The sequence below is a fragment of the Oryctolagus cuniculus genome, chromosome 18 (assembly GCF_051225735.1).
Source record: "Oryctolagus cuniculus isolate XC-2025 breed Fujian yellow rabbit chromosome 18, ASM5122573v1, whole genome shotgun sequence".
In the NCBI taxonomy this organism is placed as follows: domain Eukaryota; kingdom Metazoa; phylum Chordata; class Mammalia; order Lagomorpha; family Leporidae; genus Oryctolagus; species Oryctolagus cuniculus.
This window is the reverse complement of record NC_142884.1, coordinates 68,071,910-68,090,743: the sequence shown is the minus strand read 5'-3', so window position 1 is coordinate 68,090,743 and position 18,834 is coordinate 68,071,910. Positions and strand designations below refer to the sequence as shown.

Sequence of the window (18,834 nt, the reverse complement as noted above, 5' to 3'; positions counted from 1 at the left end):
CCTCCAGGTCTCCCAGGCAGGTGCAGGGGTCCAAGGACTTGGGCCATTTTCCACTGCTTTCCCAGGCCATAACAGAGAGCTGCATCAGAAGTGGAGCAACCAGGACACTGTCAAACTGGTGTTCACAGGGGATGCTGGCACGGCAAGCCCAGCGTTACCTGCTACACCACAGCCCCTGCCCTGGAAAAGCCCCTTTGGGAATAAAGAACAGGATGTTCCTTAATGATGGTGAAACCTGCCATCCACTGACAACACAAAAGACATTGCCCCAAGAAGATGAAAGGATTAATAGGGGACACAATCGTCCCTACCCACAGGTAACCGAAGGAGAACCTAAGCTCTGGAATTACGCCAGAACACACCACAGAGCAGATTGTCTCAGGTGCCAGCAAGTGATCAGATAGGTATAGCCTGCCTTAATCATTCAGGTCAACAATATTTCCCAACTGTCACCTCTCCCAAGTGGTCAACAAGCTAATGTTTATTAACTGGTCAGGAACACAAGAGACATAGAAAAAACAAAGCAGACCCCTGAGGTACTGAAACTCAGGTAGAAGAACTGACCAATCCATATGCACTCCCTATATAAGCTCCCAATACCCTGACCTTGTATAAGGAGCATACAGGACTTGACCTTCTCCAATAGATACGACAAACCACACCACCCATGACTACACTGCAAGGTGTCCGGCGCGTAACAAATCTTCCCAGGCAGACGAATCAATTAATTCACAAGCTTTTATTGGGGTTCCACTCCCAGGCGAGGTTCCCCGGTCCCAACAGAGCAACAGAGCAGGGACTTTTATAGATTCAGGGCATGGGGGTTAAAGGTTGAGGTGGGTCTGGTCCTCACTGGTTGACCTTTAGGCACCTGCAGGGACCTTGACAAGGACTTTTCTTCCGGGGAAGTACAGGTAGGAACTTTCCATTCCCGGAAGTGTAGGCCTTTCCTCCATGCGTATCCCAAAGCTACCATCCACTACCCATCAACAAGAACTGCACACCACCGATAAGGCCACACTGAAGCAAATATAAACCACAAGCAAACAGGGTTCAACAAGACTCTCCAGAGAGCAACAGAGCAAAGGCTCTTCCCCGTATCCTCCGGGTTGACCAGCAGCACTCAGACTTCCCTCGCAGCCAGCCCTGCACTCGCCCGATGCCAGGACTCCACTGGCCCTTCCAGACCTGCCTTCCTAGGCCCAGAGGTACCACACATGCGGACGCCTGGAGAATCCGCCCTCTTCAGCTAGGACACCTAGTGAGGAGTACCGGAGGTACTTTGGGAAACTTGGGTGGTTGGTTTAACCCAGTGTGTTGTGTGAATAGAAACTTGTGGTTCTCTGTTTGCATAATAAAAGCCTTTATTGGAACCAATACAGCCTCTATCTAGGACGCCTTGACGGCCCCTCCCTTGGAGACCACTGCTGGCAAACAAAAGTCTCTGCTTCCCAGTAAAATCTACTTCCACTTGCTTTGCTCTCCCTCCCCACCCCCACCCCCTTTATTGCCTCGGTCGTAGTTCTTCCTTGAGTTCTGACTCGGAATTCTGGTAACAATATGATCACAGAATCAAAGTCATCTTTGGAGAGATACTTGGGAAAGATATAAAATCACCCAGGAGAATCTGCCAGTGTGATTACTTGTTCAAGTTTCTTTCTACAGCTGCTAAGTATTTAATGAAGTAATTAAGTGGAAGGGTATTTAAGGAAGGGGTGGGGCCTCCTGATCAGCCACATCTTGTTTCTTCCTGGAGGACTGACTCAGTTGCTCCCTGGTCTCTGTGGAATCTGGGTCCTCTTTCCCAAATGGACTTAAACAGTACCATAAGCGGTGAGTTTCGATCCACTCGGCTCTGCTCTTTGATGACACCACATGCCTTATTTTTTTAGAGTTTCTGGACATTTAAAGTATGCGCATGATTAGAGAGACAGACTGTTGTTTTTCAGTGATGAATGGTTTCAGGGTATTGATGGATGCTGTGAAGCTGGATTGATTTTCTTTCTTTCTTTTTTTTTTTTTTTTAAGATTTATTTATTTTACTTGAAAGTCAGAGTTACACAGAGAAAGGAGAGGCAGAGACAGAGAGAGGTCTTCCATCCGCTGGTTCACTCCCTCCGTGGCCGCAACAGCTGGAGCTGCACCGATCCGAAGACAGGAACCAGGAGCTTCCTCCAGGTCTCCAGTCTCGGGTGTAGGAGCCCAAGGACTTGGGCCGTCTTCCATTGCTTTCCCAGGCCACAGCAGAGAGCTGGATTGGAAATGGAGCAGCCGGGACTCGAACTGGTGCCCATATGGAATGCCAGCACTGCAGGCGGCAGCTTTACCCACTAAGCCATGGCACCGGTCCCTGGATTGATTTTCAAATGTGACTGCGAATCCCATGTAGCTAGGTCATCTGCCTAAAGTTTTAAAGTTAACACTTTAAGTGAAGAAAAAAATATATATTTTATTAAATAGCTAATATTATATTTTTAAATAATATGTAATGTTTTATATATAATTTTATTAAATTTTTTTGAAAGGTAGAATTTCAGACAGAGAGAAAGGTCTTCCATCTGCTGGCTCACTCCTCAAATGGCTGTAATGGCCAGAGCTGGGCCAATCCAAAGCCAGGAGCCAGGAGTTTCTTCCGGGTCTCCTACATGAGTTTAGGGGTACAAAGAGTTGGACCACCTAATACTGCTTTTCCAGCCATAGCAGAGAGCTGGATCCAAAGAGTAACAGCCAGGACAGGAACCAGCATCCATATGGGACGCCGGCGCATCAGGAGGAGGCTTGGCATTCTATGTCACAGTGCTAGCCCCATATTTTGTTAAATTTTCATGTTTATTACAAAGTACCAGTTTTGTGTATTTGTATCTAACCTTCTCTTTTTTCATTAGTTTTACTTTGCTTCATTTATTTTCCTTCTTTCTACTGTTTCCTATTTTCATTGTAATTTTGTATATTTTCTGTAAGTTATTTCTCTGAAATCCTGGATTTTTTTTTTTTTAAGATTTATTTATTTATGGGCCGGTGCCACGGCTCACTAGGCTAATGCTCTGCCTTGCGGCGCCGACACACCGGGTTCTAGTCCCTGTTGGGGCGCCAGATTCTGTCCCGGTTGCCCCTCTTCCAGGCCAGCTCTCTGCTGTGGCCAGGGAGTGCAGTGGAGGATGGCCCAAGTACTTGGGCCCTGCACCCCATGGGAGACCAGGATAAGTACCTGGCTCCTGCCATCGGATCAGCGCGATGCTCCCGCCGTGGCGGCCATTGGAAGGTGAACCGATGGCAAAAGGAAGACCTTTCTCTCTGTCTGTCTCTCTCACTGTCCACTCTGCCTGTCCAAAAAAAAAAAAAAAATTTATTTATTTATTTGAAAGTCTAAGTTATACAGAGAGAGAAGGAGAGGCAGAGAGAGAGAGAGAGAACTCTTCTATCTGCTGGTTCACTCCCCAATTGGTCACAATGGCCGGAGCTGTGCCAAACCGAAGCCAGGAGCTTCATCTGGGTCTCCCACATGGGTGCAGGGGCCCAAGCACTTGGACCACCTTCTTCTGCTTTCCCAGTCCATAGCAGAGAGCTGGATTGGAAGAGGAGCAGCCAGGACTCAAACCAGTGCCCATATGGGATTCCGGCACTGCAGGCAGCAGCTTTACCCACTAGGACACAGGGCCAGGCCCCAATCCTGGATTTCTGATTTTCGTTTTCTAATATGTATATTTAACCCTTCTGTGTCTAATTTAGCACAACTTCAGCTGCATGCCTAAAGCCTGCAATGCCAGGCTTTCTACTTGGAATAATTATAAGACATACTCTCATAACACAGTTTTTAACCCGTCAATGTCTCCTTATCCTCCTCTCCTTCTTTTCTCTTTCTCAGGCACGCCACAGAAAGAAGCCTTTCAAGGCAGGATTGCTTACACCGAGAACCAGAAGGGCATACTCTTAGCATGGTTTGAGCAGAACCCCAATCCTAACAAAGCTTCCAGGGAACTACTCGCCAAAGAAATTGGCATTCCAGCATCTAAAATTCAAGTAGGCATTAGATTTCTATTTTATTATTTGTCAGTCAGGTAGAGAAGTAAAGCTGGGCTCAGAACTTCAGGGCAATTTTCTCATGTCAGGTGTTTTGCAAAAAAGGTTACTCCTGTCATTATGAACAAAAGAGAAACAAGAACTCTGTCCGTCCCCTTTACAAAAGGCATAAATACCATGTGTATGTCTTCACTGATGGGAGGAGCACAGTTCTTTGTCTCAGGCTCTGAGTAGGAGCTACCTGAATTGTATTCAGAGATTTTTGAGAACACAGGAAATTGGGTCACCATGATGATGATGTCACTTCCTCAAGCCTTGGAAAGTATACCACAGGGAAATTATGCATATGTAATCACCAGGAACCTTGGAGGAATAATGCATGTGAATTCCCCATTCTCAGGCTAGTTTTTTTTCCTTCTTTTTTAAATTTGATGTCTCAAATATGATGCACAAACACAAAATGTTTGAAATAAAATCCTATATTGAATTATTTTGAATAGATCTCCTGATGTAAATGTATTTCTAGAGGAAAATAATGAATTTTGGGTTTTATATCAAAGGCAGAATCTCCAATAAACCATTGTCTACAAGAGCCTTGGTCCAAGGGAATAATAGAAAGAAGAAATTGTACTTACCTCTTTGTGTGTTTGTACTGGGTATAAGAGACAAGAGTTTACTCAAATCATAGTGATAACGTGTATCTTATAGGAATAGCTGGTGATTGGCTTTGAAAAAGGTAATGGCCCTCCATTGGGCAAATTCACTCATTTCCAGTTTCCACCTGTGTTTAAGACTTCCTATCTGAAAATACTTTGCTTGATTCATTTACAGAAGAGCAGTAACCTTTGAGAACAATGCCTACAATACAAGAGTGGTTACTCAGTTACTGGTTATCGTTAAGAGCCAGAATCTCAAAAATCTTCTCAAGACCAAGATACAACACTCTGAAGTAATTAGAAAGTATGTTGCGATTCTGACTCCAGTAACAAGCACAAAAGCAAAGAGTTCAGTGGATGGCCTGAGTAACTAAGGGAGGTGTTCCAGTCCCTAGGAATCCCCTAGTATATACCAGCAGTATAAAATACTGCTGACTCAGATGAAATGAGCAAAGGAAAACAGAAGTGAATGTAGACCAGCTCTTTACCATCGCTAATTCTGCCACACTAAAGAAAAACTTTTTTTTTTTTTAAGATTTATTGTATTTATTTGAAAAACAGAGTTACAGAGAGAAAGTTCTTCCATCTGCTGGTTCACTACCCTATAAATAGCCGCAACCTGGAGCTGAGCTAATCTGAAAGCCAGGAGATTCTTCCTGGTCTCCCACATGGGTGCAGGGGCCCAAGCACTTGGGCCATCTTCTACTGCTTTCCCAGGCCATAGCAGAGAGCTGGATCAGAAGTGGAGCAGCCAGGTTGTGAACCGGCGCCCAAATGGGATGCTGGCAATTGTAGGCAGTAGCTTTACTCACTATGCCATAATGCCAGTCCTAGAAAAAACTCTTCTATGATCAGCTTCCCATGAAGAAATAATGGGAACCAAGAAAAAGATATTCAGGTATTGAAGGGTTGGTGAGAAAGATTTTCTGTGAAAAGCCAAACAGGGTCTCTGAAATTGGGGAAATTTACTTCAGATACCATGAGGATGACCATTAAAAAATGTTCATTTGAATTTGGTACAGATTCATGTGTGGTCCTCAGTTATATGCAAACAGCAGTATCATTCATTCATAGTATTAATACAAGGGATCTTCAACAAGTTCATAGAAATGCATATTATGAAAAAATTAAGCATGGATTTTTTTTTTTTTAAGATTTATTTATCAGGGCCATCACTGCGGCTTAGTGGGCTAAGCCTCTGCCTGTGGCGCATGCATCCCATATGGGCACAGGTTCATATCCCAGCTGCTCTTCTGATCCAGCTCTCTGTTATGGCCTGGGAAAGCAATAGAAGGTGGTCCAAGTTCTTGGGCCCCTGCAACCATGTAGGAGACCCCAAAGAAGCTCTTGACTCTTGACTTCAGACCAGCCCAGCTCTGGCCATTGCAACCATTTGAGGAGTGAATCAGCAGATGGAAGACCTTTGTCTCTCCCTCTCTCTGTAACTCTACCTCTCAAAGAGATAAATAAAATAAATATTTTTTTAAAAGATTGACCTAGATATCCACCTTAAGAAACTTATAAAAGAAAAAAAGTCAACCCAAAGTAAGAAGAAAAGAAATTTACATAATAAAAGGTGTATTATTTATTTATTTATTTGGGAGGCAGAGTTACAGAGAGAGGGAGAGAGACAAAGGTCATACATCTGCAGGTTCACTCCCTAAATGGATGCAAGGACCAGAGCTGGGCCCATCTGAAGCCAAGAGCCAGGAACTTCATCCAAGGTCTCCCACTTAGGTGCAGGGGTCCAAGCACGTGGGCCATCTTCCACTGCTCTCCCAGGTGCATTAGCAGGGAGCTGGATTGGAAATAGAGCATTCAGAACTTGAACCAGTGTCCATGAGGTGCCGGCACTGTAGGCAGAAGCTTAACCTACAACACCACAGCACTGGCCCCCAAAAAAATTATGTGTAAAGAAAAGGGCGGGGGCAAGCGCAGGGGCTCACTTGGTTAATCCTCCACCTGTGGCGCCGGCATCCCATATGGGCACCAGTTCTAGTCCCAGCTGCTCCTCTTCCAGTGCAGCTCTCTATAGTACTGTGGCCTGGGTAAGCAGTGGAGGATGGCCCAACTGCTTGGACTGCTGTACCCGCATGGGAAACTGGGAAGAATCACCTGGCTCCTGGCTTCAGATTGGAGCAGCTCCGGCCGTGGCGCCCATTTGGGGAGTGAACTCACAGAAGGAAGACCTTTCTCTGTCTCTCTTTCTCACTGTCTATAACTCTAGCTGTAAAAGAGAGAAAGAAAGGAGAAAGAGAGAGGGAGAGAGAGAGAAGGGTGTAGAACAGAGAGGAGACAGGGTATGAACTCACAGTGAGACTGAATTTATTCAAAGAAAATAAACTTGCTGAATTCGACCAACCACCAGTGTGCACACAGAAAATGTGGCAGAGGGCCCAAACCCTAGTAGGCTGGGCCTTTTTATATCTTAGGTGGATGGAGGGCAGTAGGCAGAGGTAAGCTTCTCCATACAGTTTCCTCAAGTTTTTCAAAGGCTTTCAAACCTGGAGAAGAATGCAGGGCGTGGAATGGGGAACAACACAGGGTGTGAGACTGAGCTGGTCTCTTGAAAGAAAGGCAGGAGCAAGGGGTAAAATGGCATTCTGTCTACTTACAGGCAAGAACTTAAAATGGCTGAGGCTGATGTACGTGTCCACCACTATGCATGGATTTTTTTTTTTAAATTGCACCAGAAAAAAAAAACATATCCTTATACCACATTTTATTTAATTTAGTTATTTATTTGTAAGAGTTATAGCATCAGAGAGAGAGAGCAAGAGAGGAAAGAGATCTTCCATCCGCTGGTTTACTTCCCAAACGGTCACAACAACTGGGGCCGGGCCGGGCCAAAGCCGGGATCCAGGAGCTTCTTCTCGGTCTCCCACGTGGGCACAGGGGCCCAAAGACGTGGGCCTTCCTCCATTGCTTTCCCAGATTATTAGCAGGGAACTGGATCAACAATGGAGCAGCTGGGACTCAAACCGCTGCCCATATGGGACACCGGTATTGTAGGTGGCAGTTTAACCTGTTATGCCACAACGCTGGCCTCTACATGAACTTTTTAAAGCACCTGATACATTGTCTTTCAGTTATGAATAGGATTCTAAGAGCAAATGACCAAATCCATTTTCGTTTAATTGATTGGCATTTGGAATGCCATAAAATAAAATGAGTTATATGACGTTCACATCTTGTTTTTCGTCTTAGACTTGGTTTAAAAACCAAAGAAGGAAACAGAAGCAACTGGAGAATCAATGCTCCCAAGGAGAAGATCAAATCCAGGGGAGTCAGGGTAAGAATCCACTAGCCCAGATTCTGTCCCTCAGTGGGTCCCGTTGTGTGGCAATAACTGCATAATGTGCTCAGATTCTTCATAGAGCTGCCTTAGCTCACGAGCTGCTCACAGCTCGTCTGGGTACGCTGGCTGCAGAACACAAATCCTGTCTCACAGTCAGCTGAGTAAGGTTCTTAGCTAGCAAGGCTTTTGACCTTTTGCTTCTCCTGAGATCCACCACAGCCTGCTCTTCTGTCTCTTCAGGGGGATTCAGAGAAAACAGCATGGTCAGTGTCATCTGTGTTTCCTGTTTGAATATGAAAACTGGCCTCAAAGCCCTCATTTGTTCCTGTATTCTCCTTCAGAATGCTTACTCAAAAAAGCCAGGGAAGATCAGTTCCCCATCACAGAAGCTCAAAGAAGGATCCTAGCGCAAGCCTTTGAGAGGGACCGATTCCCTGACATTAATACCATGAAGAAACTGGCCAAGCGAGTGGGCATTCGGGCATCAAGAATTCAAGTAAGTTCTGGGTGTGTCTTCCCTGGTCGCTGGAAACTTGGGGCCTTCTTAGGTTATCAGAGTCATCAAGGACAAAGGTTGGGGGAAACCCCTGGCAGTGCAAGTCGCATTCCTGAAAAGGAAATATTGGCAGACCAGATCCTGAAGCTTCCGTTTAGAATCACCCACAGTAAACACAGGAAAGGTGATACCTATTCTGAGATAGTTCGGGGAGATTTTCTACAACCTTGTCAGATTTATTCTTTGGGATGAGTTTTTTTTTTTTTTTTTTTAATATTTATTATATGAAAGAATTATGGAGAGAAGGAGAGGCAGAGAGAGAGAGAGAGGTCTTCCATCGGCTGGTTCACTCCCCAGTTGGCCACACGGCCAGAGCTGCGCCGATCCAAAGCCAGGAGCCAGGAGCTTCTTCTGGGTCTCCCACGCAGGTGCAGGGACCCAAGGACTTGGGCCATCTTCTGCTGCTTTCCCAGTCCATAACAGAGAGCTGGATCGGAAGAGGAGCAGCCGGGACTTGAACCAGTGCCCATATGGAATGCTGGCACTGCAGGTGGCAGCTTTACCCACTATGCCATAGCACCGCCCGTGGTGCTTACTCTTTTTGATGTGGGGGTGCCCTGTGCATATTTTTCAGCATTCCAGTCCTCTACCAACCAGATACAAGTAAACTGCCTTCTTCTCTTCGCTCTCCCTATATGTGACAACCAAAAACATTTACAGACATTGTTAAATGTCCTCCATTTGAGAGACAAAATTGCCCCCACTGAGTGCCTCCTCCTACCTGAGTCATGGGAGAGTGAAGTGGCCTCTGTCGTGTGCCATGACTCAGGAGGCACATCCACAAACTTACAGCAAGGGAATTCTCAAAAACATTTCTTTGTGTGTGCTAATCCTTGATCCAAGATTGGGCTGTATCTAAAACACATGACTTTCACATACATGAAAGCCTGCTGTTAGGCCTTGAGTTGAAAGCCCTTGATTTTCAGAGCATGAGAAGCAGAGCTGGAATGGCTTATGTTTCATAACGTCTCCCTTTTTCTCACTTAGATGTGGTTTCAGAAAGAAAGAGCTCTGTGCTCTCTGCAGAACAGAAGAGAACTCATGAACTTCCCAGAAAGCGAGGCAAATGGGCAGCCAGCCTTGATTGTCCAGCACAGCCCTAGCCGCCTGTCCACACTCCCAGATGGGACTCATCATTTTCCTTCCTCTGGTTTTTTCAGCAGCACCCAAACAGTTCTTCCTGTCCTTATGCCCTTTGCCCCTTGGGATCCCTTCAGTGTCTGTGTGAGCCAAAGGTCAAGTGTTGTGACCACACAGGTGACCCAGGCTGGGCAGGGACAGAACTCTGACCCCACCGTGACTCTCCCCAATCACTTGCCGGTCCTGCTGCCTCTGGAGGAGGACTTCTCAGACACTCAGGTTCCTTTCACTCTGGAAGAATGCCCAGATCACAAAGAACATGCTGGCACAGGACTACCGCTGTCCTACTTGCCTCAGCCTGAGCTCCAGGAACAACACTCTCAGGCTGACTTAGCGCACACTCAGGCTCAGGCTGACTTAGCGTACGTTCTGCAGCATTGGGAAGAAAGCTGCCAGGCTCTGATTGCAGAATGGCGACCTTTGGAAGGGACATGCTAAGACAGACTTGTGGTAGCAGCAGGCACAGTCAGCTGGGACAGCCATGCCATCCACTCTGCCAACCACACCAGCAATCTGCAGAAACTTCAAGCGTTCAGATCAACTGCTGCCATCCACAGACTTTTCAGTACAAGGTACAACCTTTTGTGAATCCTGATCTTTAGAAAGTGGACCCTCACTGATCTCAACCACCCTTTAGTGAGGAAGATTTTTATGCTGCAAGGCTCAGCAGGGCCGGCACTGCAGGAAGAGTTAGGTGCCCCCTGTTGTTTCATTGTGGCATTGAGGAGATGGTGCCATCCGGGCCTTAACGGTTGCTGTGGATAAGGCCTCCACAGGGTGAATGCAGACCTGAGAGTCCAAGTGCCTCTGGAATTTGGGTCCAAGGCAGCGAGTCACATGGAACCCTGGTCCGATAGATGCTATGGCTCAGGACATCAGATCACCTGTCCCCAGAGGACCCCTGAGGTTCCAGGGAATAAGCTCTTCCAGGTCCCTTTGCTCTCTGGCCTCCTGGGTCAAAACTCATGGGTAAGAAGGGCTATGGAGGAGGTCACACTTTTTTTTTTTTTTTTTTTTTTTTTTTTGACAGGCAGAGTGGACAGTGAGAGAGAGAGACAGAGACAAAGGTCTTCCTTTTACCGTTGGTTCACCCTCCAATGGTCGCTGCGGCAGGCACGCTGCTGCCGGCACACTGCGCTGATCCAATGGCAGGAGCCAGGTGCTTCTCCTGGTCTCCCATGGGGTGCAGGGCCCAAGCACTTGGGCCATCCTCCACTGCACTCCCGGGCCACAGCAGAGAGCTGGCCTGGAAGAGGGGCAGCCGGGACAGAATCCGGCGCCCCGACCGGGACTAGAACCCGGTGTGCCGGCGCCACAAGGCGGAGGATTAGCCTAGTGAGCCGTGGCGCCGGTCAGAGGTCACACATCTTACAAGTGAGTCCTGGTACAGGTTGCAAGGGTCCCGTGCCAATCAAAGTGAGGATGACACCCTCAGAAACATCAGTCCTCAGTTGGCATTTAGCCTCTGGAGGGGGGAGTTGTAGATTTAGTTGCTTAGTGGCCTTCGTTGGATTATTTTTTCTCTTGAGCTACAATTCATATACCATAGTATTCATCATTTGAAAATGTAAAATTCAGTAAGTTTTTTTAAAAATTTATTTATTTATTTGAAAGGCAAAGTTACAGAAAGGCAGAGGCAGAGAGAGAGAGAGGTCTTCCGTCCACTGGTTCACTCCCCAGATGGCTGCAACGGCCGGAGCTGAGATGATCTGAAGCCAGAAGTCAGGAGCTTCTTCTGGGACTCCCACACGCATGCAGGGGCCCAAGGACTGGGGCCATCTTCTACTGCATTCCCACGCCATAGCAGAGAGCTGGATCAAGTGGAGCAGCCAGGTCTCAAACCGGTGCCCATATGGGATGCCGGCACTGCAGGCAGCAGCTTACCCACTATGTCACAGCACAGAATATATGCATTTCCGTGTGCTTTTTGAAGACCATGTATGAACAGATAGCTAAATTTTTGTCCCAAAGTAAGCTTATCTTTTAGTTCTACTTTTCAACAATCATAATTTCACAAGGTTATGCAACTATCACCAAAACATGGTCATCATTGCAAAAATATATCCCAGGTCCCTTAGCAGTCACTCTGAGCTCCCTAACTCTGCCCTACAAACCTGGCAACCCCTAATCTTCTTTCTGTCCCTACAGATTTGCCAGTTCTTTCCATTTTACATACATGAAGTAACAACCTTGGGCCATTTGTGTCTGGCTTCACTTAGAATGTTTGTAAAGCCGGGGGCCAGCGCTGTGGCACAGTGGGTTAACACCCTGGCCTGAAGTGCCGGCATCCCACATGGGCGCCGGTTCTAGTCCTGGCTGCTCCACTTCGGATCCAGCTCTCTGCTATGGCCTGGGAAAGCAGTAGAAGATGGCCCCAGTCCTTGGGCCCCTGCTCCCATGTGGGAGACCTGGAAGAAGCTCCTGGCTCCTGGCTTCCGATCAGAACAGCTCCGGCCGTTGCAGCCAATTGGGGAGTGAACCATTGGATGGAAGACCCTTTCTCTCTCTCTCTCTCTCTCTCTCTCTCTCTCTTCTCTGTAACTCTGACTTTCAAATAAATAAAAATCTTTTAAAAAAAGAATGTTTGCAAAGCCAATCCATATTATAGCATTTGTCAATTCTTCATTCCTTTTTATTTATTTATTTTTGTTTATTCATTCAACATTTGGGTTGTTTTCACTTTGGGCTATTGTAAATAATGTTACTGTGAACATCTGTGCACATGTTTTTGCATAAACATGTATTTTCAATTATCTGGTGTATATGACAGAAGTCCAAGTCTGGAGCCATATGGCAATTCTGTATTTTGCTTTCTGAGCACTAAACTGTATTCTTACCATAATTTTTAGTGACTAATAAAAGCTTTGACTATTTCTGGATTCGTACTGCAATCCACATATCTCATGTTTGATCCTTGGGCATAAATATTTAGAGAAAAATTAAATTATGATTTGTCAGAGCTGCTTTACTTAAAACTATACCTTTTCAGCAGCCATTGTACCAGCCTCTTGAGTCTCACAAGGCCAGATAACATTGAGAGCACTGACAGCAGATGGGATCCAGCTTCATTGATCAGTTATTTGAGAATGACAGAGCCCGCTGAGGCGTGACTGACACACATCATGCAACAGACAGCAGTTCATGGAAAAGCTGCCTTTGTGGAGAGGCTGCGTGGCCTTCCCTTCCAGAAACTCCAGCACAACATACAGTGTAGAACCGTCAGCCACTCCAGCAGCGGCATCCTCAGTGTGCTGTGGCCCAGCTCCAGGCCCACGGATGCCTCAGTGCAGGGTCTACCAGATGTCCCCACTACAGAACAACAGCAATGCTTGGGTCTGCACCAATGATACATTCAGGCTCAGCCTGCACAACTTCATCTGACCTCCTCTAGCCATACGCTCACACTGCTTCCTCTTTCCCCACTCCCAATACTACTCACATTCCCTGGGTGCTCTGAATGTCATGCACACACATGCAAGCAGAGCACAGTAGGCCTGGACACGCTGTGCATGACATTTGGACACTAGACTGGCTGTCTCTGACAGAAGCAGTTTGTGTTGTACCAGCACACATCTTGCAAAGATGCCAGTAATTAGAAGGTTGTTCTTGTTGCTTTGTTCCCTGTTTTTTTTTTTTTTTTTTAAGATTATTTATTTATTTGAAAATCAGAGTTACACAGAGAGAGGAGAGGCAGAGAGAGAGAGAGAGAGAGGTCTTCCATCCAATGGTTCACTCCCCAGATTGTCGCAACAGCCAGAGCTGTGCTGATTCGAAGCCAGGAGAGGAGACAGGAGCTTTTTCTGGGTCTCCCACATGGGTGCAGGGGCCCAAGGACTTGGACCATCTTCTACTGCTTTCCTGGGCCATAGCAGAGAGCTGTGCAGGAAGAGGAGCAGCCAGGTCTCAAACCAGTGCCCATATGGGATGCCGGCTCTTCAGGCCAGGGCGTTAACCCACTGTGCCACAGCACTGGCCCCTTATTTTTTATTTGAAAAGCAGAACGACAGAGAAGAAGGGCAGAGAGACAGAGAGTGAGAAATCTATTCACTGGTTTATTACCCAAATGGCTGCCACTGCCTGGGCTGGGCCAGGCTGAAGCCAGGAGCCTGGAACTCCATCGAGTCTCCCATTGTGTGGCAGGGGCCCAAGCACCTGGGCCATCTTTTGCTGTTTTCCCAGGCACATTAGCAGGAAGCTGGATCGGAAGCAGAGAAATTAGGACTGAATCAGCACTCCAATATAGGATGTTGAATTCACCAGCAGTGGCTTAACCCACTGTACCACAGTGCTGGCCTCTCAACTGGTATCTTAACTACTAGGCCAAATGCTGCTCTTCTGAGTGGCATTTTATATCATTATAGGAATGCATACAGAGATAAGAGGGAGTGGTGAGGATGAACAAGCAATGTTCTGTAAATAATACCTTTACTGTGTGTAAAACCAGGTTCCTTCTGGGCATTTTTGTTTAAGAAATCATTTGTACTTATACAAACAATCTGTACATAATAAATATATGTGTGCATATATGTGTGTGTATACACATATATATGTGTGTGTGTATATATATATACACATACACACACACACATATATACATACACACATACATGTTTTTTAAGCTGTGTGCCTTACCTCACTGACTACTGCTCAAAATAAAAGTGACTTGGGATGGGCTTTGTGGCACAAGCAGGTTAAGCACAGCTTGGGACGTCTATATCCAACTCGAGTCCTGGCTACTCCATTTCCAATCCAGCTCCCTGCTAAGGCATCCCGAGAGGCAGGAGAAGATGGCCCTAGTGCTTGGGCTTGACACCCTTCTGGGAGACCTAGATGGAGTTCCGGGCTCCCGGCTTAGACCTGGAACAGGCTATTGTGGGTATTTGAGGCATGAACCAGTGGATAGAAAATCGTGTGTGTGTGTGTTCTGCCTTTCAAGCGGATGAAAACAAATCATTTTTTTAAAAGATTTATTTATTTATTTGAAAGTCAGAGTTACACAGAGAGAGGAGAGGCAGAAAGAGAGAGAGCAAGGTCTTCCATCCGCTGGCTCACTCCCCAGTTGGCCGCAACAGCTGGAGCTGTGCCGATCTGAAGCCACAAGCCAGGAGCTTCTTCTGGGTCTCCCACGTGGGTGCAGGGGCCCAAGGACTGGGGCCATCCATCTTCTACTGCTTTCCCAGGCCATAGCAGAGAGCTGGATCAGAAGTGGAGCAGCCAGGACTTGAACTGGTGCCCAGATGGGACGCTGGCACTGCAGGCAGCAGCTCTACCCACTATGCCACCCCCAAAAATAAATACTTTTGTAAAGTGAATAAATGGAAGTAGCATACTGCAGACTCACAGACTATGTATTAGTCTTCTTTTTGTTACTTTAACAAAAATACCTGAGAGGAGCTTCTGGGGAAAGCGGTTTGACTTCAGCTCACAGTTTGGAGGTTACAGTTCAGGACCAGGTGCCCACATGATAGCGCAGCATCTGTGGAGGCTGGTCAGGATGGGTGCAGAGGAATAACCATGGCATGAGCCAGGAAGCATGGAGGGAGAACTCAAACTCACAATGGCCAACTGTCTCAAGAGAACCACCCTTCAAGGGCACGGCCACAATGACCTAAACACCTCCCACCTGTCCCACCTCATGGATATTATAATCAATCAAATCTCCACCCTTAATCCATCAACCATTAACGTCAACATATCAGAGTCTTGGGGATATAAATCCTCTCAATATACAATATCCCGCCCCTGGCTCTCCCAAACTCATGTCCATCTCACAAACAACATGCAATCACTTCTATTCCCCAAGTCTCAGCTCAGTCCAACATTAATTTAAAAGTCCACTGTTGGAGCCAGCATTGTGGCACAATGTGTTAAACTGCTTCCTGTGATACCCACATCCCCTACCAGAGCATTGGTTTGAGTCCCAGCTGCTCTGCTTCTGATCCAGGTACCTGCTAATGTGCCTAGAAAGCAGAAGATGTTGCCCAAGTACTTGGGCCCTTGACACTCATGTGGGAGTCCCAGAAGTTCCTGGCTCCTGGCTTTGACCTGGCCCAGAGCTGGCTACTGTGGCCATATGGGGAGTGAACCAGCAGATGGAAAATCTCTTTCTCTGTCCGTCTCTCTCTGTCATTCTGCCTTTCAATTAAATAAAATACATCTAAAAGTTTCATCTGAGACTCAAGACAAACTCTACTAGCTGTGAAACTATATAATAAAAAACAAGTTAAGTACTCTAAAAAAAAATTTGGAGGGGCCTGTGCTGTGGCATAGCTGTTAAAGCTGCCTCTTGCAGTGCTAGAATCCCATATGGGTGAGAGTTCAAGTCTTGGCTGCTCCACTTCTGATCCAGCTCCCTGCTATGGCCTGAGAAAGCAGCAGAAGATGGCCCAAGTCCTTGGGACCCTGCAGCCACATAGGAGACCTGGAAGAAGCTCCTTTTTCTTGACTTCAGATCAGCCCAGCTCTGGCAGATACACCCATTTGGGGAGAGAACTAGTAGATGGAAGAGATCCCTCTGTCTTTGTCTTTCTGTAACTCGGCCTTTCAAATAAACAAATAAATCTTAATTTTTTTTTAAATTTCTGCATAGTTTTTTTTCATTAAGATTTTATTTATTTATTTATTTATTTAAAAGGCAGACTTACAGAGAGAAGGACAGAGAGCAAGAGAGATCATCCATCCACTGGTTCACTCCCCAAATGGCCACAACAACCAGGACTGGACCAGGCCAAAACCAGGAGCCAGGAGCTTCTTCTGGGTCTCCCACATGGGTACAGGGGCCCAAGCACTTGGGCCATCTTCTGCTGCTTTCCCAGGCACATTAGCAGGGAACTGAATCAGAAATGGAACAGTGGGGACTCAAACCAGCACCCATATGGAATGCCGGCCTCATGGCAGCAGCTTTTCCTGCTGTCCCACAATGCCAGTCCCACAAGTTACATAATTCCAAGACATAGTGATAGGAGAGGCTCGGATATGCATTTCCATTCAAACAGGGGCAACAGAGAAATAGAAGATTATACAGACCAAAGCCAGACTGAAGCCAGCAGGACAACATTAAATCCCAAAGTTTCACATCCAGCATCCTGGACACATTGCGTTAGGGGCTAGACTCCCAGTGGCTTGGGAATCTCCACTCCTATAGCTTTGCTGGTCACAGCCTGTGTTTCAGATACTACAAATGGAAAGGGAAGGTTGGAGGGCCGATACAACAGAAGAGGGAAAGCTACAGGAGGATGGATTCAACTAAAATCTAGCTTCATTCAAGTTACAGAATTTACTGCCACAAAGTTGTATAGAATATTCCTTAACTGTTCTTTAAATATTTGTAGAATTTATGGTGATGCTGGTTTTCTTATCCCTACTGTTGATAGTTTGTGTCTTCTCTTCTTACACCATGATCATTCTGGTCAGAGATTTACCAATTCCACTGATCTTAAAAATCCAGCTTTGGCGGGGTGGGGGGGTTGACATAGCAGTTAAGATACCACTTGGGACACTCACATCCCGCATCTGAGTGGCTGGGTTTGAGTCCCAGCTCTGCTCTTTATTCCATCTTCCTGCTAATGTGCATTCTGAGAGACAGCAAGTAACGGCTCAAATGATGGGTCCCTGTCACCCGCATAAGACCTGGACTGAATTCCTATCTTCTGGTTTCAGCCCAGCTCAGCCTCAGCTGTTACAGGCATTGGGGAGTAAGACTGAATCAATCTCTCTTTCTCTCTCTCTCTCTTTCAAATAATTTAATTTTTAAAAAAAGATTTATTTATTTGAAAGGCAGAGTTACAAAGAAGCAGAGAGAGAGAGAGAGAAAGGTCTTCCATCTGCTGGCTCACTCCCCAAATGGCCACAATGGTCGGAGAAGGGCTGATCCGAAGCCAGGATCCAGAGCTTCTTCTGGGTCTCCCACGTGGGTGCAGGGGCCCAAGGACTTGAGCCATCTTCTACTGCTTTCCCAGGCCATAGCAGAGAGCTGGATAGGAAGTGGAGCAACCGGAGTCGAGATGCAGGCACTGGCTTTACCTGCTATGCCACAGCATCAGCCCCCTAATTTGTTTAACTTTTACATTTTCTCTAGTGTTTTTCCATTTTCCATTTCTTCTTTGATCTTTTTATTTTCCTTTTTCTGTTTACTGTGGTTTTTTTTTGTTTTTTTGTTTTTTGACAGGCAGAGTGGACAGTGAGAGAGAGAGAGAGACAGAGAGAAAGGTCTTCCTTCCAGCTACTGCTGGCACACTGTGGCTGACGCACCATGCTGATCCAAAACCAGGAGCCAGGCGCTTATCCTGGTCTCCCATGCGGGTGCAGGGCCCAAGCACTTGGGCCATCCTCCGCTGCACTGCTGGGCCACAGCAGAGAGCTGGACTGGAAGAGGAACAGCTGGGACAGAATCGGGCGCCCCGACCAAGACTAGAACCCGGAGCCGCATGCAGAGGATTAGCCTATGGAGCCGCGGCGCCGACTACTGTGGGTTTCATTTGCTGGTTTTTTTTTTTTGTTTTTTTTTTTTTTTTTTTTTTTTTTTTTAGGTAGAAAATGTAATTTTGGAGGGATTCTTTTTTAGACCTATACATTATTATGATGGACTTTCAACTTTATTCTGTTCAAAATACAGGTTTTAGTCACTGATAGAGCGAACACTCAGAACCAGCTGTGACCATTACAGATGCCCAGTCCTCCAGTAGTGTACAGAATCAATGTAATAGTGTGTGATGAGGGGCCTGGGACTGGCCGTCAGTCTGCAGGGTCAGAGAGCCAACTCTAGGTGCTGAACCTTTGGTCCTCAAAGGTCCTGAGTTATAAAATAGGGACAAAACATTGTAGAAGTTGAACATTCCTAATTCAAAAAGCCCAAACCTGAAACTTTGTATCAACATGATGTGACAAATGGAAAGTCCCTAACTTTGTGTGACAAGTCACAGTCAAAATGCAGGAACACTAAATATGTTGCATGTAATTATCTTCAAGCTACAGGGATAAAGTGTTTATGAAACAAACACAAGTGAACTTTGTGTTTAGACTTTTGCCCCATCCCCAAATATTGTATAAGCAAATACTCCAAAATCCAAAAAAAGCAAAATCTAACACACTCTGAGGTCTTATAGGAGCTTCAGGGTTTACCTGACCACTTCAAAAGGTCATGGAGAAGAGGTCCTACGCGGTTT

General features: G+C 46.3%; 1 protein-coding gene across 2 annotated transcripts; it reads left to right on the top strand.

The window, feature by feature from the left end:
• The first annotated feature begins 1,643 nt into the window (after positions 1-1,643).
• DUXB (double homeobox B) lies at positions 1,644-12,248 on the top strand. 2 transcript variants are annotated; one of them, XM_089320515.1, is made up of 5 exons: positions 1,682-1,833; positions 3,866-4,020; positions 7,884-7,968; positions 8,316-8,470; positions 9,518-12,248. In XM_089320515.1, the coding sequence occupies exons 1-5, from the start codon at positions 1,809-1,811 to the stop codon at positions 10,106-10,108; spliced, it is 1,011 nt and encodes a 336-aa protein (XP_089176641.1). In that variant the 5' UTR covers positions 1,682-1,808; the 3' UTR covers positions 10,109-12,248. The 2 variants fall into 2 exon arrangements, with proteins under 2 accessions (XP_089176642.1, XP_089176641.1); XM_089320516.1 differs by lacking the exon at positions 3,866-4,020 and having other exon boundaries at positions 1,644-1,833.
• Positions 12,249-18,834: the final 6,586 nt, after the last annotated feature.